At 38.1% G+C, this 26,273-nt stretch overlaps 1 protein-coding gene and 1 long non-coding RNA gene across 2 annotated transcripts in view; one reads left to right on the plus strand and one right to left on the minus strand.

The window, feature by feature from the left end:
• Positions 1–17,789, plus strand: part of LOC124281768 (myelin regulatory factor-like) — a 99,857-nt gene extending 82,068 nt beyond the window's left edge. Inside the window, 18 exon segments of the mRNA XM_046717741.1 lie at positions 159–372; positions 1,234–1,429; positions 2,686–2,762; positions 3,117–3,204; positions 3,206–3,319; positions 3,776–3,976; positions 4,500–4,724; positions 5,006–5,184; positions 5,456–5,623; positions 6,014–6,118; positions 6,519–6,619; positions 7,239–7,358; positions 8,851–8,876; positions 10,225–10,378; positions 11,458–11,620; positions 11,918–12,020; positions 12,643–12,717; positions 13,487–17,789. Coding sequence (XP_046573697.1) covers positions 159–372; positions 1,234–1,429; positions 2,686–2,762; positions 3,117–3,204; positions 3,206–3,319; positions 3,776–3,976; positions 4,500–4,724; positions 5,006–5,184; positions 5,456–5,623; positions 6,014–6,118; positions 6,519–6,619; positions 7,239–7,358; positions 8,851–8,876; positions 10,225–10,378; positions 11,458–11,620; positions 11,918–12,020; positions 12,643–12,717; positions 13,487–13,588 — 2,411 coding nt within the window. The 3' untranslated portion in view covers positions 13,589–17,789.
• Positions 17,790–21,407: 3,618 nt separating this feature from the next.
• On the minus strand, positions 21,408–26,093 carry LOC124281772. Its single transcript, XR_006899974.1, has 2 exons — positions 23,610–26,093; positions 21,408–23,476 (listed from the first exon to the last, which is right to left on the minus strand). It is a non-coding gene; the product is annotated as an uncharacterized LOC124281772 (long non-coding RNA).
• Between the last annotated feature and the right edge of the window lie 180 nt (positions 26,094–26,273).

Here is a 26,273-nt window from a genome sequence, read left to right on the forward strand (position 1 = left end):
AACCACCAGGCTACCCCACCGCCCCATCACCATAATATGAACTGAAATGCTGTTCTAGAGGTGTTAACCCAGCTCACTCACTCATTCACTCTTAACTCAGGCAAGAATTATCTCATTTTCATTTTGATTTGAATTTTTCTCAATTTCTGTGCCTGCAGGTTTGGACACTCCTGATCTGTTTATGAGGAACTCATGTCCACTTCCTGGCCAGTCACCTTTCCCAGGTTACTCCGTGCCAGACTGCAGCGGAGACGACGACTACTCCTACGACATTGATGGCAGCTTCACCGACAGCACATATCAAGTTATCAAATGGCAGCCTTACAACCAGCAGAAGTATTGTGTGTTGACTGATGCAGAACTCAAGGACATGTAAGTCGTCATGGATACCAGAATGTAATAACAGTATCCATTTTACTTGATCTGCAGGTATCACAAAAACTTACCCAAAAGATTGATATGGGAAGGGAAGTAACTCTAAGGAAAATAAACTCCCAATAAAGATCAATCAACCTTCACTAAGTCACAGCCCATTCATGCACCTCTCAGTCCTATCACAGTTAACAGTCATACCTACCCACAGTGTGGCATCTTACAACTGTGTTAAACTGGCAAACCAACTGGTTGATAGTTTTTCTCTTCCCACAGCTAAATTGTTTTGTTGTCAGTTTTAATTCTAATTCATTTCAACTATCATATAATAAATAAAGTAAAATCATATAATTAAGATGTAGGGTGAATTTCAGCGATTTTCAGTTAGCCTGCAGTCAAAATAATTTAAACAAGTCTAAAACTTTTTCCTGACACAATAAAATAGCATTGTGATGGGCACTGGTGGCAGAAATGGTACTAGAAGTATAATGATAGTGTCAGGCTGGGAAGGAGGTTGAATCAGGAATATATGGGAAGGGAAGTAACTCTAAGGAGAAACATTCCCCCATTTAATCAGTATGGGAAGGGAAGTAACTCTGACGTTATTCAAATGTGCATTACCATTTGAATGTTAAATTTGAGCCAATAATATGTGGGTAGCTGTAACTATAAGTCTTTATTAAAAATTTATTGAAGGGAAATGTGAATGCTAGTTTTTGTTAGCAAGGGAGATAACTGACGTTAATGGAAATGAGGCATCTATTCCAATATGTCTTCCTAAGTGTAGCCATGTCTTTGTCCTGAATATTTTGGTCAGTACAATTTCATGCCTTGTGTCACATACATACTTTATCATTCCAGTCCAACGCCATCATATCGTGTAGACGCTGACAAAGGGTTTAACTTCTCGGTGCCAGATGACGCCTTCGTCTGCCAGAAGAAGAATCATTTCCAGGTTACAGTTCACATCGGAGCCTTAGGAGAAGCTAAATATGTCCGCACAACCGAAGGCGTAAAGAAAATTGAAAGCTTTCATCTACATTTTCATGGTATTAAGGTAAGAATAATGTACATGAGGTCTTACATAATGTCATGAGAGTTTGATTTCTAGCCCTGAGAATAATTTGAGTTCTCTTGTATGTTTTATCAATAAAACCTCTGGTCATCACAAACCAAAACCAGCTTTCTCAGAAATTTGAGCATATTCATGTCAATGTATTTTCAAAATTATAACTATATGGAGTTCGTGAAGGTCTGGATTAAAATGGCTCTTCAGCTACCCATCTTTTTCTACCCTTGAAAATCCAAAACTAGCCTTCAGCAACCAGTGCTTGACTGTCCATGAAAATCTGAGTTGGAATTAGTCTTTCTTAACCGGCCATGCTTGTCACAAGATGTGGCTAACAGTATTTGGCAGTCAGACTGACGGATTTCGTTGATATATGTCATTGAATTCAATTTGCTTACAGTAGTGCTCATGATGTCAATCCTTCAGACTCGTTTATTATCCCACGCCGCGCGTTTAGCGCGCAGCGGAATTGGAATACCTTAAGAACCGTTGACTGGATTCTTTTCATATTTGGTACCTAGGTTCATCACAGTAAAAGAAAGGTCCCAGTCAGGTTTGGTGACCTTGACCTTCATTTCAAGGTCACAAGGGGACTTTAACGTTTTACCCTTGTCAGCGTAGATATCTCAAGAACCGTTCACTGGATTTTCTTCATATTCAACACCAAGCTTTATCTAGGGAAGGCGCAGGGCCCAGTCAATTTTGGTGACCTTCACCTAATTTTCAAGGTCATGGCGACACTTTGAAGATTTCAGCATGTTAAGCTGCATGTTAAGATTGTCAGCGAGATATCTCAAGAACAGTTCACTGGATTTTCTTCATAGACTTTCAAGACTTCCCTTGAATGTTTTTCAATAAGCAATTTCTTTATTACTATTTTTGCATATTTCATACACTAAGACATTCATGTCAAGGTCAAAGTGAGTCTTGAAAATATTTGTGCATTTGAACAACTACAGAGCAAGATATCAAGAGAGGTTGACTGGTCATGTTTTTGTTGACATTTAACTTCATCTTAAATTACAACCTTCACTTTCATTACTTTTTAAGTTTGATTTGATAATTTGCGGCGGGGGATTATGTCACCTTAGTGACAATGCTTGTGTACAGTTGTTAAAGACCTGAAATATTGTGCAGTGAAGAACAACAAATAAACTACTTAGACAGACACTTGTTTCTTGTACAGCCCTGGAATGAGTTTGTTATTATCATTATACTGGACAACGGTGTAACTTTTGTTGTAGATGGAGTCAGCATCACAAGTCATCAAGATAGAGCAGTCACAGTCGGATAGAAGCAAGAAGTCCTTCTACCCTGTCAAGTGAGTTTCTGTCATCTTGCACTCACCTCCCACACCCCTTGGGATCCCTGTGCAGAATCAGCCACTTCTGTCTGAGGATACATGATATATCTTTTGCCTGGAAGCGGAAATATAATGATTACATCAGTGGGTGCAAAAACTGAAAGTGACAATTGACTGCTTCTGTTTATTTTCTGCCTTGTATACCAACAGTTCAAATCCAAATAAAACTCTTAGTAATAAAATGTTTGCCATTAATAGTTTGATGTATGATATATCGCAGCAGACATTTACAAACCAAAACTGTTCATGACGCCTGACACTTATATTCCAAGATAGATGAAGTGCTGAATTATATTTGTTGCTCTCCTCCAGAGTTGACGTGCACTCGGATCAGGTTACCAAGGTTACTGTTGGTCGGCTGCACTTCAGCGAGACGACATCCAATAATATGCGCAAGAAGGGGGAAGCCGAACCCTGACCAGCGCTACTTCATGTTGGTGGTGGCTCTACAGGCCCACAGCGGGGACAACAACTATCTGGTGGCAGCCAGCAGCTCTGAGAGAATCATTGTCAGGGTAAGGCTATATTGCCAATGATGATAATGGTGATGGTGTGATGATGATGATGATGATGATGATGATGATGGTGTGATGATGATGATGATGATGATGATGATGATGATGGTGGTGATGAATGATGATGGTGATGATGATAATGATGGTGGTGTGATGGTGGTGGTGGTGATGATTATGATGATGGTGATGATGATGGTGGTGTGATGGTGATGATGGTGATGATGATGGTGGTGTGAATGATGATGATGATGATGATGATGGTGATGGTAGAGTGAGTTTAGATTTACGCCACTTTTAGCAATATCACGGAGAGGACACCAGTGTGGTGATGATGATAGTACAATAATTTTGTGTCCATTATGTCTTATGCTGTCTTAGTATAGAAGATTTGCTATCTGACCTCTCTGTAATTATCATTGAGCCCCCAAAAATATCCCACAGCACTTTTCATTGCAGGCATCCAACCCAGGCCAGTTTGACAGTGATGTTGACGTTTTGTGGTCAAAGGGACACACCCAGGACTCGGTGTTCCACGTCGGCAGAGTTGGCGTCAACACTGACCACCCGGACGAAGCCATGACCGTCCATGGCAACCTTAAACTGACTGGTCACCTCATGTCGCCATCAGATATTCGAGCCAAAGAAAATCTACAGGAGGTAAAATAATATGTTTTTTCAGCTGTTTGCAAATAATGTGGATCTTTGCTCATGCTTTCTGTCACTAGTTTGATAACAAGCTGACTGAGGCATTATAAATAACATCCACTCATTATTGTGTGTCAAGATACACCAAGTAGGGTCAATGGATAAAACTATTGTGTCACAAGGTACAACTATTGTGTCACAAGGTATGACTGTTGTGTGACAAGGTACAACTATTGTGTCACAAGGTACAACTATTGTGTCACAAGGTATGACTGTTGTGTGACAAAGTACAACTATTGTGTCACAAGGTACAACTATTGTGTCACAAGGTACAACTATTGTGTGACAAGGTATGACTGTTGTGTGACAAGGTACAACTATTGTGTACCAAGGTATGACTGTTGTGTCACAAGGTATGACTGTTGTGTCACAAGGTATGACTTGTGTGACAAGGTACAACTTAAAACAAATATGTGACAAAGTCAAATGATTGTGTAACTATTGTCTAAATGTATAAATGTCATGTTTGTGTCAGGTGAATACGAAAGAAGCTCTACAGAAGGTCCAACAACTCCGCCTCTACAAGTACCAGTACAGCGAGGACTATGCCGAGAGCGCTGGCATCGAGGACAACCAGCGCAGCGACACTGGCGTCATCGCCCAGGAGATGATGGAGGTGTTGCCAGATGCCGTCCAGGAAACTGGGGATGTCATACTGCCCAATGGTCAGCGCATCGAAAACTTCCTGGTTGTAAGAAAGGTGAGACAATCATTTTGTAAATATCTGTATCAGAATTCTCTTTCTTGGTGCTTCCTGTTTTTGAAGAACTGGTAATTTCAAAGATTGTTTTAAAGTTTTTAACAAATTGCTTTTTGAATTTGGTCCTTGTTGCTATGGTAACCTGTTCATTGCTAACAATTGGACTGCTTCTAGGAATAGTCATTTGGTTACTTCTGGGACACAGAGCTAACCAGGGTCCTCAGTACAAACCACTAACTTAATACAGAGTTGAATTAACATGTTCCATGGATATATTACAGGATCGATTGTTTATGGAGAACGTTGGAGCTGTAAAGGAACTGTGCAAGCTGACGGACAACTTGGAGAACAGAATTGATGAACTCGAAGTCATGAACAAGAAGCTTGCCAAACTGAAACGATTTGACAGCCTCAAGTCTAACATGAGTCTAAAGTCTGTATCCAGTGTTAGTACTGTCAGGTAAGAGAAACATCTTGGATCTTCTGTTATTGAATACTGCAGTGTTACCAAAATCAAATCTTTTACTCTGATACAATATCTCTGTGTGGTATGTGACAACCCTTCTATAGATGATTGTATGTCAATATTTATCTGTATTGTATGTCAATATTTATGTGTATTGTATGTCAGTATTTATCTGTATTGTATGTCAATATTTATCTGTATTGTATGTCAGTATTTATCTGTATTGTATGTCAATATTTATCTGTATTGTATGTCAATATTGCAGCAGCAGTGCCCCACCAAAGAAATCACACTCATATCACCATGGCAACAGCAAGTCTGGCCACAAGCACAGCCGCCACCAGGTGCCGCCTCCCAGCAGAGTGAAGTCGCTGTGCAGCAACCGTTTCATCCAAATCACCATCATCATCCTCATCCTCATCATGGCATTCTGGTGAGAACACAATCTTTTCAAAAACATTAAGGACAATAAAGCACATATTAAGATGACCTGTGAAGATTCGTGTTAGAATTGATCTTCAGTAACCTAACGACTAATGGGATCAGGTGGTCAGGCTTGCAGACTTGGTTGACACATGTCATGTCAGCGTATCGCAATTGCGTAGATTGATGCAGATGATGTTCATCACTGGATTGTCTGGTCCAGACTCGATTATCTACAGACTGCCACCATATAGCTGGAATATGGCTACCTCACTCACTCAGTCTTTTCAAAAACATTAAGGCTCACTTAAAGGACATTTTAAGATATTTATAAATGAAAACTTTTGGCATAAAGTTTAAGTAAAGAGTTGTTTACATCTTTGTTTATTTTCTGCTTCAGTCTGGTAGCAATAACCACACTGTACATCTTAGAGCGGCGGAATACCCAGGAACTCTCAAGGGGTACGCCTGTAGTTGCTGCTTCATCAGGGTCGACGTTACAACCGTGAGTACAGCTTATATATCATTTGTCCTCTGATTTTCCTAATCAATCTAAGATAAAAAAAATGTGCTGATTTATTATTTTCCAACTCATGCTTTTTGAATCAGAAAATAAAGCGTCACTGTAGTCAAGCATAATGGGCTGAGATCAAAACATTCTCAGGTGTATTAACATTTTTGTGGTGACAAGATGAGATTCCTGTAAATATTGTACCTCGATTTCATTATTGCCAATATTCTCTATTTTGGTCATCGTTGGACAATAAAAATCTTCACCTTTACCATTGACTATAATTAGTTGTGTGGTAAACACAATGGTCATAGTTGGACAATAAAAATCTTCACCTTTACCATTGACTGTAAGTAGTTGTGTGGTAAACAGATTCTTTTGTCTCATTCTGCAGAATAAATACAACAGCACTGCCAGTGATGACATCAACTACTCACGCTCCACCCCGAGATCGCACTACGCCTAAAGTCCGACCAGAGCCTGCCACGACTACAGGTAACTTCACTTGACATGATGTTCGAAAGGGACAACTGGTTTACATTCATGCTTTACATGCATCTCCATTCCGTTGTGATGAGTACCCACAAACCATTCCTTGAATACCCTCAAACCCTCAAACCATTCCTTGAATACCCACAAACCATTTCTTGAATACCCTTGGACCACAGCTTCATTCTGCTTCTGTTCATGTGTTGCAGTTGACAAAATGCTAAAAACAGCCATCTAACCATCGTTATTGAAACTAACACCCTGTACTAGACTCGCCTTGTCTCTGAGGCCACCCCAAAAATTGAAATGTTTCTCATGCATTTTTTTCTCAAACTGGAGAGTGAAAGAACATTAGTTTCATTTTTGTGTAAATATTTAAAAAAGGATGAGATTGCTGTACAAAGATTTATTTTACAGTCATACAAGTTCACTCAGCAGTAAATGGGTACCCAGTAGGAAAAGCTGGTAATGTATCATCTCACGGGCCAACGTCTTATATTGAGATGAGAATAAAATTAAAGTTCAATCTGATCACTTGATTGAGGTAAAAATGTGAACATGCTGCAGTGGGTCAGGTTTCATTAATGTCAATACCATTATTATTATTATTTTTATTTGTGAACAGCTACCCATCCTGTGACGACGAGGACAATACCAGCCTACCCTGTTTGTGAATCTCCTGAGTGTGAGCCTCGCTGCTGTTCACCACCCCAAGAGGATGAGCCAAACCCACATCAACACAAAAGTAGGTCTCAGGATAGACCCTCCATCCTAGTCTGTCTCGCAGTCCCTGAACCACATTATTTTCCCTACTGCCAAGCCCTCCCAGCAGTGCTAGAGCCCCAAATGAAGCAAGTCTAGATTTCCTCAGGTTCCCATCTCCCTGGGGCTCCTTTTCAATTTAAATGGATTATTTGTTACTATCAAAATTATATATTCAGAGATTAAGCATAAGCCCAGTTTAAGACATTTACCACCTTCAAAGAAGCCCATGGGCATTTATGGTGTTGATAAACAACACATGAGCATAGATTCTCAACAAAACTGCACAAATGAATCTCTGGTCTCCCTGGGGGTCTTTTTCAATTTAAATGGGCTTGTTTGTTACTATCAAAATTATATATATTCAGATTCTAAACGTTAATCTACCTCCATCCCATTCTGGGCTAGAATGAGCCCATAGTTCCAGCATGTTTTTGAGACAACAAAATTGAGGATGTACATGTGTACATTATGTCATCATACCCCATGAGTGTTTATTTGTTTATATCGTCAACCACTGGTTTGCCAGTATGTGATTATGTGATACCTTGATAAAGTTTGGATGCTGATGACTGGTATACATAGAAGATTCTATCACAATCTCCATAAACCCGTGAAGATCCTGTTTAGAATTCAGCCACCGATACTTGTCGTAAGAGGCGACTAACGGGATCGGGTGGTCAGCTTTGCTCACTTTGTTAAAACATGTCATGGTATCGTAACTGTGTAGATTGATGCTCATGGTGTTGATCACTGGATTGTCTGGTCCAGACTCGATTATTTACAGACTGCGGGGCGGTGGGGTAGCCTAATGGTTAAAGCGTTGGCTCATCACAACGAAGACCCGGGTTCGAATCCCCACATGGGCACAATGTGTGAAGCCATTCCCCCGCCATGATGTTGCTGGAATATTGCTAAAAGCAGCGTAAAACCAAACTCAGTCAGTCAGTCAGTTACAGACTGCTGGTATATTGCTGAGTGCAGTGCTAACAACAAACGAAGGAGACACAATCTCCACAGCTGTGTCTGGATTACAGGGCAATAGACGTCGTCACTAATCTACAGAGAATTGTGACTCTCCTCATGATATGCCCCTCTGCTCCAGTGGCGTCGGGTAGCCAAGTGGTTAAAGGGTTCAGTCATCACCCAAAGACCTGGTTTTAATTCCCCACATTCCAACTATGTGTGAGGTGCATTTCAAGTGTTCCACTCTCAGATATTGCTGGAATATATATACACTCACTCATTCACTGATCAGTCGTTGCTCATACTTTCAACCAGTGGTTTGCCTGGTCAGGAATGGTGTGTTTTCAGGCAGCAGTGACATTTGTTGGAATCTTGCTGACTGCGGCATAAAACAGTATACACTCCACAGCATATATCAAATCCAATCTGTCACACTCAACTAAACAGGTTTACCGGTGTTTCAGTTTCAGTTATCGAAAACGTTAATATGTGTTTCTCTCTCATTTCAGATCCTGTTCCACTGTCCAATGTTGTGGTAAGTAACACCTCACTTTTGAGGCTTTAATTGGATGCCTTTCCAGCTGAAACATGTGCTCCCTGGGGAAGGGAGAGGAGGAGGGGTGTTACGGTAGCCTTGTAGTTACAATGTTTGCTTCCCAGATAGCATTCAGACGTTGGCCCAACGTTAGCAATGGTTTTGCCAACATTGCCAACGTTGGGCCAACGTCCGAATGCTATCTGGGTTGTTGTAACCCTGCCTGGCAATCTGCATTGTGGGTGCACACATATGAGTGAGTGAGTGAGGGAGGTAGGGGAGGGTGTCAGGGTAGCCTTATAGTTACAGTGTTTTGCTTGTTAGATAATTAAAGACAATCTATATGGATGAACAGCTTCTTTAATCAGGTGGTGTGACATTTCGACACAGGTTCTTGTATCATTGTCAAGTCATGTCGAGCATGACAACAACGAGTGAGAGAGGGAAGGTGTTTAAGGGTAGAGATCTAACACTAGCGATCTAGCAATCAGCATTGTGGGTGTAAGGGACTGGTCAGTGAAGGTTCACGACACAGTTGTTTAGTTTGGTGTTTAACTGCGGCATGGTATATCGATAGATTAGCACAATATAACTGGCATTCTCAGGGATGAGAACTTTCTCACCTCACCTCACCTCACCTTACCTCACCTCATCTTACCTCACCTCGGGACGGTGGGGTAGCCTAGTGCTCAACATCGCTCATCACATTGCAGGCCAGGTTCGATTTCACACATGGGTACAGTCTCAGAGATGCCAACCCTTACGCTTTGGGCGTAATTATTACGATTTTTACCATTAAATTACGCCATTACGCTTTTCTACTCGTTTTAAGAAAATCAATAAAGTGGGAAAATTTTCACAGAGAAGTGTTTAGTAACGCACCGTACAGGGTTCAAAAATGGTCTTACTCTTAGCATCGCACTCATTTCAATTAACTTTTAAGGAATTAAAGTATTTTGTGTCACATGACCAACAATTTTCGATGTATAGAGCTTCATAATGATTGGTCACGTGTATTTCTGTCTAGAATATTTCCTATTCATGTGAATAAACCTTCTTACAGATAATTTTATAAAGTTATCACCTTTCACTAAGTATTTTTTTTTTAAGTATTACACTTTTTAGGTCCAAATTACACTTTTTGACCTCCAGTATTACACTTAGGCCCAAAATAGGGTTGGCATCTCTGGTACAGTGTGTAAAGCCCATTTCTGGTGACACCCGCCATGATATTGCTGGAATATTGCTAAAAGCAGCATAAAATCTAACTCCCTCACCACACCTCACCTCACGTCACCTGTCCTCACCACACCCATATCCACTAATAATATTTTTACCTGTTTTTCAGACTCAGAAGACCACTCCGCACTACAACACTTTCACAATCGACATTCCCAATGAATCGCAAAACACCCCTATCGTCATCAACAACGATGGTTACAACGTCATCAACAATGACGACAACAACATCCATCACTACTACAGGAAGAAAAGAAGTACTGGTAAGTTGGGTTACTTCCCTTAGATTTATTAGGATCCAGTTGCTTCTTGTTTAACTCTCACTTCAAAATACTGTTGAAAACTCACTTAAAGGTTTCGTTGGTATGAAGTCTTGAAGTCTTTAATTCATTAATTACATATTTGTTTCTATGAACAATCAGATGATGATACTCACACTTCAGCACTTTTGTAATGTTGCCCCTTTTGTAATGATGTTGATCATGTTTGTTATTAATCTCCGTTTTCTGGTTTTATATCAATTATAACGTAAACATTCCCTCTGGATTATGGTATATACACAGAATACATACAGAAATCATAAGAAATATTAACACTAAGTCATAGCTATTCCTAGTGGTATACCTAATCTACCCCTGAGTTATCTCCCTTGATCCTGACGTCACTGTATTGTTCTCCTAGAACCCTTCATAATTTTTCTGTATGGTCCACACGCATGACATGCAGAAAATCGAGTGAAATTTTCATTTCCGTTTTCTGGTTTTATATCAATTGTATAATTTATGTCTGATATGTTGTTTCTAATGTAACTTTAGTGGGGGGTAGCCCACTTGTTAAGTAGTTTCTTGCCACACTGAAGACTCAGGTTTGATTTCCCACAAGGGCACGTTGTGTGAAGCACAAATCTGGTGTTCCCTTCCATGATATTGCTGAAATATTGCTAAAAGCGGCATGAACCCATGCTCACAATGTAAGGTGTCGATTAGAGCCACTGAGGTAGGTGTAGATTAGAGCCACTGAGGTAGGTGTTGATAAGAACCACTGAGGTAGTTTCCGATTAGAGCCACTGAGGTAGGTGTTGATAAGAGCCACTGAGGTAGGTGTTGATAAGAGCCACTGAGGTAGGTGTTGATAAGAGCTACTGAGGTAGGTGTCAATTAGAGCCACTGATGTAAGTGTCGATTAGAGCCACTGAGGTAGGTGTCAATTAGAGTCATTAAGGTAGGTGTTGACAAGAGCCACTGAGGTAGGTGTCGATAAGAGCAGGACCTAGTGGAGCCTCCTCAGGTACAGATCTTGGTGGAAGTACCAAACATTCAGTGTTTGTTTTCTCTATCTTCAGTGCCAGAAGACCTACTGCGACCCCAGATTGTTATCAAGCAGCTCAACTTCACGATTGGCCCCGAGTACTGCATGGTGGCTGGGGCATGTGAAGGTCGCAATAATTCCTATCTGGCCAAAGTCAGCCACTACTTTGGTTCAATGCCCGTCACCATTCAATTCAAGTAAGTTTGAGAAACAACAGAAACATATTATTGTATATTTGAAACACATAATTTTAAGTAGAAATGTAAAATACAAAGGTTAATAATTTTCACCAGCGAACTACAAAGTTCCTCTAATTTATCAAACTTAACATATAATGAATGTGCTATCCTTTTCACCAGATAACATCACACCTATTATTTTGGTGAAAAAGAAATAAAGATATTTATTAGAAAACATCACTGTATTGAAAAGTCCAGGGCATAATTGGTTAAAGCATCATTGAAATATTCCACACTGCGTTTCTATTTATTCAGGACTGATCGAGCTGTCCTGGTGGCCTTCTGCAATGACTCCTTCACTCCCTCTTGTCTCGAAGCCAGTGCCGGTAATGTCTCGGAAAAGGGATACAAATTAACGGTATGGTTTGTTTGTTTCTTTGTTGGTTGGAAGGTTGGTTGGTTGGGTTGGGTTTGGAGTTGGTTTGGGTTTGGAGTTGGTTTGGGCTGGGCTGGGCTGGTAGGTTGGGTTGGTTGTTTGGTTGGTTCCTTTCTCCAGTTATGTAACAGTGGCCTGTACAATCTGGACCAACAATCCAGTGGTCGATATTGTGAGCATCAGTCCATGGACACAATCAACTAAATCACAGAGCCTGCCTGATCCGTTTGGTTCCTGGGGACCAATTCAAACCCAGATTCCGTTATGGGAACCTAGAACATTACACATTACATGTTGACATTTACAAATATGACAGTCACTAGTGTTTAGTAATCTTCATAGAGAAATTGTTTTGAAAAGAATGTTTAATGAATAATGCTTCTTGAAACAACCCAAGGGAGATAACCTTCCTTCATCTTCAGGGGACGGTGGGGTAGCCTAGTGGTTAAAGCGCTGGCTCGTCACGCCGAAGACACGGGTTTGAATCCCCACATGGGTACAATGTGTGAAGCCAATTTCTGGTGTCCCCCGCAGTGATGTTGCTGGAATATTGCTAAAAGCGGCGTAGTCAGTCAGTCCTTCATCTTCCATTTTTGTATTTCAGAGCACAAATGCTGAGTTTAATCTGACCATTGGTATCCATTACACCAGCACCTACAAGTTCAAGATCAGCCCCGATGTAAGTAGCTGCTCAATTTGACCTTCATAGAATGTTCAGTTATTAGTATATGTTTGTGTTGAGTTGAAAACTATTATATTTTCCATGAATTCATGTCTCATTCAGAAATTACTTCTGAAATTTACACTCACCCAGAGATAGTAGAGATGGTTGATATTAATTATTGATTTACTGAAATTGAAAACAAGACTGATTTGTATAAAATGGCTATAAAAATGGGTTCCTCCACCTGTGTAACAACCAACTAGTAGTCAAACACACCTTGAGTCTATTGATGGTGTTTCTGTATATTATCAAATGTAGTTTAGAACAGTTGCCTGAAGTAAGTAGCTACATTTACACTAGTGAGTCTAAACTTTTGATGGGTAGTATACATCTGTATTCATTTTAAATTGAACGCCTCCGTGGTGTAGTGGTTAGAGCGCCCGCCCGGAGAGCGGAAGGTCGCGGGTTCGATCCCCGACCACGTCATACCAAAGGACGTTAAAATATGGTACTTGTTGGTCCCTGCCTGCGCTCGGCATTAATGGGTACAACAAGGACTGGTCAGCTATGAGTCAGTATAATGTGTCTGAGTGGGGTATTCATGCTTCACTGCGGCATGGTATCTCAGTGGGCTAGCACTATAAAACCAGCTTAAGTCTGGGCTAGTACAAGCAGCCGCACATACACATACACACACATGCATGTCGTCATATGAGCGAAATATTCTCAAGCACAACGTTAAATCCAATTTCACCTCACCTCATTTTAAATTCTTTATTTTCAGAATAATCTAAACATCTGTTCTTTGACTTCAAACAACCCCGATGTGTATGAGTACAACCTAACCTTCAAGAGACAGCTATGTGCTGATAATGCTGAGAGTTAGAGATGATATATAATGTGTTTTGCACAGAACAGCAACACTGTCGACAGTGTTCTGAACACAACTGGATAACACTGTCCAGGACACTCAGGGTTCATCTTGCTAGGACTTGGATCCACTTATGGATCCGTTATTGAACCATGGATCCGCTATTGAACCATGGATCCGTTACAAAGACATAGATCTGGCATTGTTACATGTCCTGGCATTAGATCCAACTGGAAGTGTACATACGTTATTAAAACATGGCTCCAAGATGAAGCGGATCATACTTGGTAACATGGATACAGTGTTGAGACATGGAGCCAGACTCAGACGTGGAGCCGGTGCCAGTTTTCAGGGAGTGTTTAAATGGCTGTTTATACAGCTCGGACCTTATATTCAACGTCGTTGTTTACACTTTTTGAAAGGCTTTGGATTACTTTAATGTGTGTATTCATATAATATGTTATCGCACTTAGTGCGGTATAACCCACACGCGGAGCAAGCACCCAAATACTAGAACAATTCAAACCATTTATCAAGATAATTTCAAAATGGAATCCTTTTCAGACAATGAAAGGGGCGGTGGAGTAGCCTAGTGGTTAAAGCATCAGCTCGCCACACGGAAGACCCTGAGACCGTGAAACCTTGTAATTCACAATTTGTGAGTTTTCTTGAGGCAGTAAAATCTGTTATTTTGTATATTACAGCATACATATACTAGCTATTCATTACTCTTATGTCCAAGTAGCTTATAACTTTCATGTCAACAGATCATTGTTAGAGATTTTGTACAACAATGTATATTGCAGCTCTTTGTACAAAAATATGTAGTAATTTTTGTGCAACAATGTGCTACTAGTTTCATTACATCATGTGCTAATACTATCTATACATCACAAACTGTATATGTAGGATATGTTATTGGTGAGTATTTAAAACATTTGAATATTTTTTTCCCAGGAGTCATAGTCATGTGAATGTTGAATTTGTTTGTTTTTTGTTATGTTTTGAATAGCAATATTTGTGATCTCTTTTTTTGTATAAATCTTTCAATGTTGTTGTCTAGATCATCACAAGGTAACTGCTTCTATCGCCAAATATTAGATGTAGTCTTGGGTGACTATGGATGTGATGTAGTAATTCTTAACATATGTTTTTGGCTAGAAACCAAACACAACCATATCATTCCATTAAGACTGCTTCAAAGTATTTTTACAATTATCGGAAAATAATTTCTTCATAGCAAATTATCACTTTTGTAAATAGGATGTTATTCATTATGCTTGTTTCTACTGATATCAATTGCATGATTTTTTTTCATATAATCATTGTCCACGAAATTTTTAGGATATTTTTAGTATGTGTCCTACTTGTAAGTATGAAGATTTGGACATAACACCCAAGATGCTGTCATATTCATTATGTATGTATAAACTGCATAAAGTAATTTTATGTTTATGTGTGTAAATTTTCAGTATATGCCAAAATGTGTGCAATTCATATTTTCTTATTGCATCATAGCAAGGTTGGGGATAATAGGATGTTGTTAGGAATAAGGTATTCCACTCACTTTGATATTCTCATTGACAATATGTTAAGAAAATTACAATAAGCCTGCCAAAATTTGGAATAAAACATCTGAAAAGATATGTTTAAAACCAATCAAATGTTGCTGATAGTTGTCTGGAAGATACTATTTGTATAATTTTTTTTAAATTGACCACTTGTGTATTATTACCATAAGCTTATCTAATTATGAGTTGAATAAATTCTATTAAATTAAATTATGGTACATTATGAAGACAGTTGTCTTTACATTCCATTTTCATGAATTTTTCCTAATTAATTACATTGTTTTTAAGACTTCATTCCAACATACTACTATATCAAATTGTAATGCAAATTCTGAAAATATTTTTGTATTTCAAATTATGGAATCCTATCTATTGAAATAATGATTGTTAATCATCTGATTTGTTAATTTCAAATTGTAAATAGCCATATTATATCTAACCAAATGGCATCGTATCCCTGGTGTTATGTTAGTACACTGTAGTCCCTCATTAGGAATATTGTGTTGTATATATTCATTTATGACATAGCAAGATGAAGGTCAATCTGAATCTCATGAACATTGGAAATTAACGGTATTGATGACGTATACAAAAGATAATGGCTAGCATTGCATTTCTTTACAAAAATCCATATCCATTGCTCGGCAAGCATCTGCCAAGAACTATTTTGGGGACAGTCTGTCGTAAATATTGACTGCAATAATCTTGAGATTAAGACCCCGAATTTGTTCATATACTCAACAAAAAAAGTAAGTGATCATAAATACTTTTTGGGTATTTTTATGGAACAGTGTGACGAGTTGTACAAAATAATATCAAGAAAAATATTCATGATCCCTAGGATGGTGGGGTAGTCAAGTGGTTAAAGAGTTGGCCTGTCACGCTGAAGACAGGGTTCGATTTCCCACATGGGCACATTGTGTGATGCCCATTTCTGGTGTCCCCCGCCATGATATTGCTGGAATATTTTATATATTTGCTAAAAGCGGCGTAAAACCCAACTCACTCACTCATGATCCCTAACTTTTTTTGTTCAGTATATACAAAATTAGCCTCAACATATACTCCAAAACAGAGATAAACATATTTTGTTTATTGCAACATTGTAGGTACTAATACTCTTTATTATGATGTTTTGACTTTGTTGAGATTATGTATTTTACGGGAACCAGCTAGAGGAGTATTGACAAGAACAAATTGATGTTGAGCAGTGTTTTGTTTCATTTGTTATAACCTGGTCCTCTGTGTTGTCTTTATCTATTGTAAAGACTCAAAACTCTAAATTATGGTTGGAAATTGACTGTTGGTACAAATGTGTTGAAATTGAATGAAGCTACAACAATGCTACTGTGATTCCGGGAACAAGATGGTTGATAAGTGTTATATAGCACAACAGAAGAATAATTCTATTCACAAAATTAGTTGTTTTCAATAAACAGGTGTATATAAATGACATGTATTTTTAGGGGTATTTTGAGAGATTACAAATCATCATTGCATTAATCATACCTATGTGGAAATTGGAAATAATTTTGTATTATTTACCACCAGTGACTTATACACAGATATATACTACACAACCTTTGATAAGGATATTTTCATTGGTCACATGTAAACGTGCCTTGGTCAAGATTTGCTTGAAGGTGTTGTCACACAAGTATCATTTAGAACTGACAAGTCAGCATCATTTTAGCAGATACAAATGATTGTTGGTTAAATAACATCAGCACCATTTGTGTAATTGATATCCTCTGAGTTTCATTATGGTTTGAGATATCCAGTATCTTTATCAAATGTTTAGTAGTATATTCCAAAGTTATGTCTCGTCAGTGATGGCTCTGTAAATACATCATTAATCAACCGACCTAGAAATACAATGTGCATTCGGCAACTTGTATCTCATGCTTTCTTCAATACTCAGTCTTATACATGATGTATTCCTTCACCACTATTGGGAGCGTTTGTATTTGAAATTTGTGTACATATTTCAAATTGAAAAGTCCGAGATACTGAATAAATTGCACCTTTAATTTTTTTAATGAGACGATTTTCTGACATTTTGTATTGACCAAGTCCTGAAATTATGTTGTCCTTGGATTTTGCTAAGAGGCATTAATTGAGAATGATTATGTTTCAACAAATTTCTTCAAAAAGATGAAAAATATTATCATACCAGAGGTAAATATTTATTTGAAAACACAATCAGAGTAAAGAGAAAATATTTCAAACATTTTTCATGTTCATAAGATCTTCTCATGTAAATGGCAAGTAGTCCTTCAAGTAAGATCTTTTTACACCTCTGCTTGTTTAGTCGGATAGTTTTGTAAATGGTTGTTTCCATATATTTTTTTCATTGTTTAAACCGAGTCTAATATCTTCACAAGTTTGTTTTATGAAGGTACATTTTTCTACTGCTTTTTGTGCTGTTAGCAGAGGGATATAAAAATACAGCAACTTTTTGTTATCTTCAATGTAAAACATCAACACCATTCCACATTTTCATAAATACGACACATTCCAAATGGATGAGATGTGTATGTACATACCACAAAGATGGCTGCTACTCGTCAGATACAGAGTTGTCTCCCTTTTTACATGCATTCTGTACCCAGTGACAAGACCTCAGTAAACATGTCTTAAAATCACACTGGTCTTATGTTGTTCATTTATTCTTTAACATACTGAATTTGGGGATTTGCGTCCTTTCAGATTTTACCCGTGAAGATTCGGGTTGGAGTTGGTCTTCAGTAACTCATGCTTGTCATAAGACGCGACTAACGGGATCGGGTGGTCAGACTCGCTGACTTGGTTGACACGTGTCATCATATCCCAGTTGCATAGATCGATGCTCATGCTGTTGATCACTGGATTGTCTGATCCAGACTCGATTATTTACATACCGCCTCCTTATAGCTGGAATATAGCTGAGTGCAGCATAAAACAACACACCAAAACCTTTCAGATTTGTTGGCGTTTTGTGTATTTCAACCCTGGGGTGTGTTTTTTGGCATCATGTACTTGTGTGATAAGTGAGCCCTCCTGTTTAGTCGAATGAGGACAATAAATCATGGCTCTCCTCATAAATACTGATCAGAGTTGATGTCATATCATTGTAGTATCCACTATTTTTCTTTTAATTGTTTGGATTGAGGGGGAAAAAAACTCACAAAGAACTGTATTCATGTGCACAAAAGTCAAAAGATATGCCGTTGATCACTGGATTGTCTGGTCCAGACTCAATTATTTACAGACTGCTGCCATATAGCTGGAATATTGCTGGGTGATGCAAACAATTCAGGACTGGATTGACTGGTTATGAGGTGAGGTGAGGTGAGGTGAGGTGAAATTGGGTTTTACGTCGTGCTTGAGAATATTTCGCTCATATGACGACGTGCATGCATGTGTATGTGTATATGCGGCTGCTTGTACTAGCCCAGACTTTAGCTGGTTTTATAGTGCTAGCCCACTGAGGTACCATGCCGCAGTGAAGCATGAATACCCCACTCAGACACATTATACTGACTCCGAACCAACCAGTCCTTGTTGTACCCATTAATGTCGAGCGCCAGGCAGGGACCAACAAGTACCATATTTTAACGTCTTTTGGTATGATGCGGTCGGGCTCTAACCACTACACCACGGAGACGGTCCCTATATGGATACAAATGCCCATTTCTGGTGTACCCTGCCGTGATATTGCTGGAATATTTGTAAAAGCAGGGTAAAACCATACTCACTCACTCACTCAATTTAGAGTATGAAACTTTTAGATAAGTATGCTCCAAAGCAGAATTTAATCTAACCTTCCTAGGAAAATAGAGGGCGGATTAGGATGTGTATGTTTGTGCTAGGGGCTCCAATATAATGACATGCCAAATTCATGCTCTGGAGACATAGGGAAACACTGTTCATTTTTTCATGAAATATAACTCACAGTAAAAAAATACTTCAACATCGATAAAATGCTCATTTAAGAAACAACATGATTTCTGTGGGATATACATACATACATACATACTAACATTTGTATAGCGCCGATATCCAGCTCAGCTCAGCTGCTCAAAGGCGCTTTGTTTTTCCCTCGTTCACTGGATGTCAATCTCAACGGCACATCGTATTGTCAATCTCAACTCCCTGGGGAGCATACAACTCTTGCAGCCACTAGGCGCACCGAGTTATTGTGGCATTCCATCCTTACGAGGTACCCATTCACAGCTGGGTGGACTGGGACACATAGTCACAGTACTTTGTCCAAGTTCACTGCACGTTGCTGTACCCGCAACTGGGTGTTTGCAAGTATTCATGTGGCCACCATCTGGTCATATATAAACGGATTCGTGGGTTCTTTTAAGTGCACAGGGTTGTGAACTGTACACTAGGGGTTGTGACAACACTGAAAGAGTCTGCACACGAAGTTGACTCCAAGATTTTTACACCCGGTCACAGGTGGGCTCGATCCCGTCACCTCAAGCTCGCTGGATCACTAGCCTGGCGCTTTAGCCAGTTCGCCCACCGCGCCCCCCATATATGCAATTGACAACACTGTCTGCATATAAAAAATTGAAACGTCTTTTGGTGTGACACAGTGATCAAACAACCAACCATATGCTCTTTGGGCAGACACCCTATCCACTACACCATGGAGGTGGTCCCAGGGTTTACCTAACTGCAGTGGTCAACATGGTCAATTCCTGGTTATATTAGAACTCCTCTACTAGTCAGAACAAGCAACTAAATGGACGAGGTGGACTTTATAGTGTGCTGTTAAACCCAGGCGGAATGGATCATTGCCCACTGTATCAATCATTGGATTGTCTGGCCCAGACCATTTGAGGCTGATACCATGATGCTGAAGTGATGCTAATTCAGTGTAACAGAAAATAAATTAATAAGACGTAGTATCATTTTCTGGCCGAGTTTGCCACAAGAGTTATCTCGTAGCTATAGTAGTGATATTTTAAAACAAGTTTCACATGTTGGCAAAACAGGCACCAGAAGGAATCGTTTCCTGGAGGTAACATAGAACTTTGTGTCTATTTTGCCAACATGTGAAACTTGTCATAAAATACCACTGATCTAGCTACGAGATAACTCCTCGTGGCAAAATTTGAACAGAATTGATACCACGAGTATACTCGTGATTGGCAGTCAACGTGTTAAATCTGCTCATGGAGGATGAGACGAACAAAGAGCTGCAGTTCTCCACCATTTTACCTCCCAGGTCAAACCATAGAGTTGTGATATAGGATAATAATCAGCAAATCTTGGATTCAAGCCCAGATACAAAGGGAGGCAACTCTGCAGGCTACAGTCTGGAGCCACAAAATGCTGGGATACCCATGACTCCTGTTTCTTTAAAAGTAAAGCATGTAGTTAACAGTATTGCTGTTATATCACAGTGTCAACTTAATGGAGGATGACAGCCTGAAGCAGCTTGAAGAAGCCAACCACACTGATTCCTTGGTGAACAAAGCATCTTTACTAACGTCTCTTGATAAGGGACCATTCATAATTTGGGGGTGGGGGTGGGGAGAGGAAGGAGACAAGAAAGGGGAAAGGAAATTATGATGATGATGATCATCATCATCATCATCATCATTTTAGGAGGGGAGAGTCACCCATTTTGTTCTGGGGAGCTAAGGAGGTCATCAATTTTGTACACACGTTCTAGAGGAGGTCAACAAGTTTGTACATAATACAAATATGTTAAAATTATGCTTAGAAATTATGGGAAGGGAGGGGAGGACATTGATATTGTACATGACATGCAGGAGGGGGGTCACTTACTTTGTACATAAATTTTGGGGGGATCAATCGTATTGTATATGCTTCTCCATAAAAATCATCATCACCCACACACACACAGCCATAAATTATGAACGGTCCCTAATGAACCTTGAACAGCATTTCAGTTTTATGACAGCATCACAGAAAAAGAAAAGATACTTGTCAACAAAAACATTGCAGTTATATCACAGTATAAACTTTATGACAGATGGAAGCCTGAAGTAATGCAGCTTGACAAAGCCATCCACGCTGACACCTTGGTGAACAAAGCATCTTCACTAATATCTCTTGCCAATACACCTGAAAAGTATTTCAGTTCTATGACAGTCACAGAAAAAGAACAACTACTTGTCAACAAAATATTCACACAGTGAATATTCCAAGACCCTAGTAACATTTTGCCTACAATCAAATCACAGCACACTCTTGCATTCATATTTCCATGGATACTTTTTGGAGTAAAAACAAAGATACTGTTTAACAAGATGTCTTTTATTATCATGGGAACATCGTTGTTCAGTTGAACAAACAAAACATAAACAAGTGACTCGTTAGTTACAGGCATTGAAATCACATTCTGTCTACATATAATTGGACAATATTTGTAACAGTTTCAGATGACACTGTTCAGCTCACAAGCAGCCAATTCTGTGAATAAAACACAATTGTTATAAAATCAAATCTGATGTCTACAAAATGTCTATCATTAGTTTGTTTCACTCTTCTAGAATGGATCAACATCTTGCTCAGCTTCTGTTTCAAGATGTGTCGCGGTCTGCCTGATTAATTTAGAGCTCTGTAAGAACAAATTATTTTGCATTATATTGTGATACAGCTATCTGTATTTCAATACTTATTGAAATTCATTGTAAGAAAAAGTGTTGAACAGACACTGATATGACATGCAGATCCTATTTTCTTCATGCTGCTCAACATGGTCACCAGCCACCATTTTGTCATGGATACAGGGGAGATAACAATGTGAGAGAAAAAATCAAGATACAAAATAATCAAACATTAATATACCTGTTTCATTTTTTTCAACCAAAAAGATTAGAACTGGGAAAAAATAATGCCATAAGTTTCATTTCAAAAGTGTAATATGTTTTGTAATTGTGGGGACTATTTGGATGTTTACAATAACCATTACACGTGTCTTGATTTGTTAATGCATCATGAGTGAGTGAGTGTGTATGGTTTTACGCCGCTGTTAGCAATATTCCAGCAACATAACGTCGGGGGACACCAGAAATGGGCTTCACACATTGCCCATGTAGGTAATCGAACCCGGGTCTTCGGCGTGACAAGCCAACGCTTTAACCACTAGGCTACCCCACAGCCCGTAATGCATCATGAACCTAAACCTGATGACCCTATGCCCTCACATTTTAACAAAGTATAAAATGTTCAGAAAGGCATATATATAACAGAGCAAAATATTTTCATTTGGATTTCAATTAAGAAGTAAAAGCTGTACTATATTCTGACCAGTTATCACCATTTTCACTATTATTAAAATTACTATTTAATTGTTATTTGAAAGATTTTGAAGTTTTTGGTGAAATTATTAGCAAATGTACACACTCAAACAAGTTGTTAGCGAGAACTAATCACCAATTATTAAACATTCAAGGAATCATCAATAATTTTACTGAATGCCTAAAAGGAACACATTATCCACTTCCACTCAAGTATCAAATGATCATCCCCATACCATAACTGCATCCAGGTTTCTATGACAACCAGCAGGACCCAGTTTCATATACTGTAACCATGACAGGAATGGAGCAAAGGATTTCGGCATGACAAACTAACACCTCAACCATAAGGCTTAATGGTGAGTGAGTGAGGAGTTGGGTTTTACACCACTTTTAGCAATATTCCAGCAATATCACAGCGGGCAATATTCCAGCAATATCACAGCGGGGAACACCAGAAATGTGCTTCACACAACGTACCCATGTGTGGAATTGAATAAGGCTTAATGAACAGGAAATCAGTTGATAGATTTATAACTCTTTTTAGAAAACCACACAAATTATTAAATGGATAGAGGAATCCCACTTAAACTTTGATGTTAATTTCTAACACTCAGTGTAACTATAGTCCATCATGGTCCCTTTACAAGGGAATACAAGAAGGAAACAATAAATGAACAACTCAATAAATCTTACATGTAAATCAAACCCTGTCAATCCGGATAACACCATAGAGATGTATGGAGATTATGGTTACACAGTGCTATCTCAAGATGTACAATAACTCTGTTGATCTTTAAGATAAACAATTAATCCAGACAAAAGTACCTTGGAAGACGTACAGTGACTCTTATTTCATATGATTCCATCTTTAAGATAAACATTTCACACTATTAATCCAGACAAAAGTACCTTGAAGACGTACAGTGACTCTTATTCCATCTTGAAGATAAACATTTCACTCTTAATCCAGACAAAAAGTACCTGGAAAATGAACAATGACTCTTATTCCATATGATTCTATCTGAAAGATAAACATTTCACACTATTAATCCAGCCAAAATTACCTTGAAGATGTACAATGACTCTTATTCCATATGATTCTATCTGAAAGATAAACATTTCACTCTTAATCCATACCTTGAAAATGATTCCATCTTATGAATCTTTAAGATAAACACTTAATCCAGACAAAATTACCTTGAAGATGTACAATGACTCTTATTCCATATGATTCCATCTTTAAGATAAACATTTCACACTATTAATCCAGCCAAAATTACCTTGAAAATGTACAGTGACTCTTATTCCATATGATTCCATCTTTAAGATAAACACTTAATTCAGACAAAATTACCTTGAAGATGTACAATGACTCTTATTCCATGATTCCATCTTTAAGATAAACATTTCACACTATTAATCCACCCAAAATTACCTTGAAAATGTACAGTGACTCTTATTCCATGGGATTCCATCTTTAAGATAAACACTTAATCCAGACAAAATTACCTTGAAGATGTACAATGACTCTTATTCCATGATTCCATCTTTAAGATAAACATTTCACACTATTAATCCACCCAAAATTACCTTGAAAATGTACAGTGACTCTTATTCCTGGGATTCCATCTTTAAGTTAAACACTTAATCCAGACAAAATTACCTTGAAAATGTACAATGAGTCTTATTCCATGATTCCATCTTTAAGATAAACATTTCATACACTTAATCAAGACAATAGTATCTTAAAGATGTACAGTGACTCTTATTCCATGATTCCATCTTTAAGATAAACATTTCATATGCTTAATCAAGACAATAGTATCTTAAAGATGTACAGTGGCCCCTGTTAATCCAGAAACTACTACCTTACCTCTTCTGGTTAACATATAATCACACTGAGACAAATCTGAACAATAACTAGACTGACATGAAACAAGAAAAATGAAAACAAGACAAAAAGCAATATTCTGAATACAGAGAAACATGTTAATGCTGGAGACGTCACAGTAAAATATGACTTAAACCATAATAATCCAAACAAGGCTTGCCACTGCTTCAAGGTAAAATCATTACATGTAGTGAGACTCAACCCTAATACTTCCTATGTTTTTCATGAATACAAAAGTTTCTCGAAATATAGGTTAAAGACAACACAAAACAAAAGTCAACAATTTTAACCATAGTTTTAATATTCCTCTTAACCATGTATCTCCAACCTACATCCAAAATGATAGAGAATAATGACGACAGATGAGAAATGAACACAACCCATACATAAATTATTTAATTTAAAAGCAATTTAATTTAAATAAGTGAGTATATGTCAATGTTTAATAATAAAATTAAAGCATCACAACTGGTATGTATACTATAAAAAAACATTAAAAACCACCTGATTCTTTCATATTACTACAGTTAATCTTTCCTTAACTTCTATTGAGTAATATATATATTATTGGAATGACACACAAAGTTGTTTTATGATGTAGGTTTGAGCAAAGAAAACAACAAAAAAGTTAAAAAGAAAAAAAAGTAAACTGATATGTCTGAAGAAACATACCTTATCCCAAAAGATGGATTCAACAGACCATTATTTTGATCAAAGTGGGAACTTGTCATGCTGGCTTCAAAATTGTTTTTAATAAGTTATATTTGTCCTAATGAAATGGTTGCGGAGATGAATGTTTGAAAAATACTTGTTTTGTAGTGATTTTTATAAGTTTTAAAGTGGGATTTTGACTCACAAAATTTGGCACCCCCACTGAGTTTTAATGAAATATTATCATTCATACCCATCTTAATGGGACATTTTAAAGCATATGAAGATATTCAGGCTACTATAAAGAGCAGCTCAGACATCAAAATTCTGTTAATCATAAACATGCTTTCCTTTGTACTGTTTGATTCTGCATCAACAATGACAAGATTCAGACATCAATAAAGAGAAGTACAAGTATGCTGATCCCATGGTTATGAAGTATTTATTATCTTAAAACAAATCAGCTCCTTTCTAGAAAAATCAACGAACAATCAAACAATTTACAGTTTGAACAGTTTGGGAGCTAATCCATGACTTATTCAGTAAAATGTCATTTTCTAAGACATGACCACCTACAAAAATGACTAAACATAACATCTAATCTGACTGAATAAGAGCTTTAAATTTGTTTCCTGTTCCAATTTTCTACAGAATCAATTTCTATACAAAAACTTAAAAGAGAAATCAATTATCGATTAATTCATAAATTGGATCTAAATAGTTTAAAACACCTATATCAATATGTAAATGTATTACTTTATGAGCAAGAACTCGAACCATGACATATGTTATATAGACACATCAGTTACCATGGTAACCAGGTGAAACAGAACACAACGCTGATATATATAACAGTAAAGGTAATATCTAACAAATACATAACATTAACATGTTCTGTTCTGATAAAAACTACGTTCCCTCAAAACCACTGCTTCTAAAAAGGTACATAAAAAACCTGAACTTGTAACACTGAAGGGGTCGTTATCGACACAGGTACTACAGATATGTACCCCAGGTATGTTTCTGTATACAGAAATGTACCCTGAACAAAGTGAAAATACAGAAAGGTACCCGGTGTCCTAAATGACAGACAAGCCCATATTCCTCAATCTAAAACCAAAACCATATGTACAGCTTATTCCGCTTGACCTGAGCTACTCTACATAAGCATGACCCTGGAGGTCAAATGGCACAAACGGCAGGTAGAGTTAACTTCATTAAAAAGGGGAGCAGAGAATGTTATTAATGTTGCTGCTCGCTACCTAAAATCGGACCCATTAAACCACATGAAAGTTAGGACATTGCTGACGATTTCTCGA

Source organism: Haliotis rubra, unplaced genomic scaffold (assembly GCF_003918875.1).
Source record: "Haliotis rubra isolate DU_JTF1 unplaced genomic scaffold, ASM391887v1 Scf29, whole genome shotgun sequence".
Classification (NCBI taxonomy): Eukaryota; Metazoa; Mollusca; class Gastropoda; order Lepetellida; family Haliotidae; genus Haliotis; species Haliotis rubra.